The sequence below is a fragment of the Herpailurus yagouaroundi genome, unplaced genomic scaffold (assembly GCF_014898765.1).
Source record: "Herpailurus yagouaroundi ecotype Mexico unplaced genomic scaffold, PumYag 208, whole genome shotgun sequence".
Classification (NCBI taxonomy): domain Eukaryota; kingdom Metazoa; phylum Chordata; class Mammalia; order Carnivora; family Felidae; genus Herpailurus; species Herpailurus yagouaroundi.
Genome location: NW_024412439.1, coordinates 5,327,791 through 5,328,039, shown reverse-complemented (window position 1 = coordinate 5,328,039; position 249 = coordinate 5,327,791). Strand labels below are relative to the sequence as shown.

Sequence of the window (249 nt, the reverse complement as noted above, 5' to 3'; positions counted from 1 at the left end):
CCCGCAGAGGACGGAGACGTGGCATGTGCCGGGGAAGTGACAGGGGTGCAGCCTCCGACCCCCGGGGGGCGGGGTGGGGCAGACAGAGGAATAAAGCGGCGGCGCCCGGAATCCCGCCCCGGCATGGTACCGGGTGCTCGGGGCTCCACTCGCCACAACCCATAGAAACTTCTCGAGGAGGTCTGGCAGCTCCGTGGCCTGTGGTGCCCCTAGAATTAATCAAAGGGGGGTGGTCAGCGACTGGACCCT

At 67.1% G+C, this 249-nt stretch overlaps 1 protein-coding gene across 1 annotated transcript in view; it reads right to left on the bottom strand.

Moving 5' to 3' along the window:
* HS3ST3A1 (heparan sulfate-glucosamine 3-sulfotransferase 3A1) overlaps positions 1-249 on the bottom strand; it is a 104,580-nt gene that overhangs the window by 103,779 nt on the left and 552 nt on the right. The window contains exon 2 of the mRNA XM_040452931.1: positions 131-209. Coding sequence (XP_040308865.1) covers positions 131-209 — 79 coding nt within the window. The remainder of the gene's footprint in view (positions 1-130; positions 210-249) is intronic.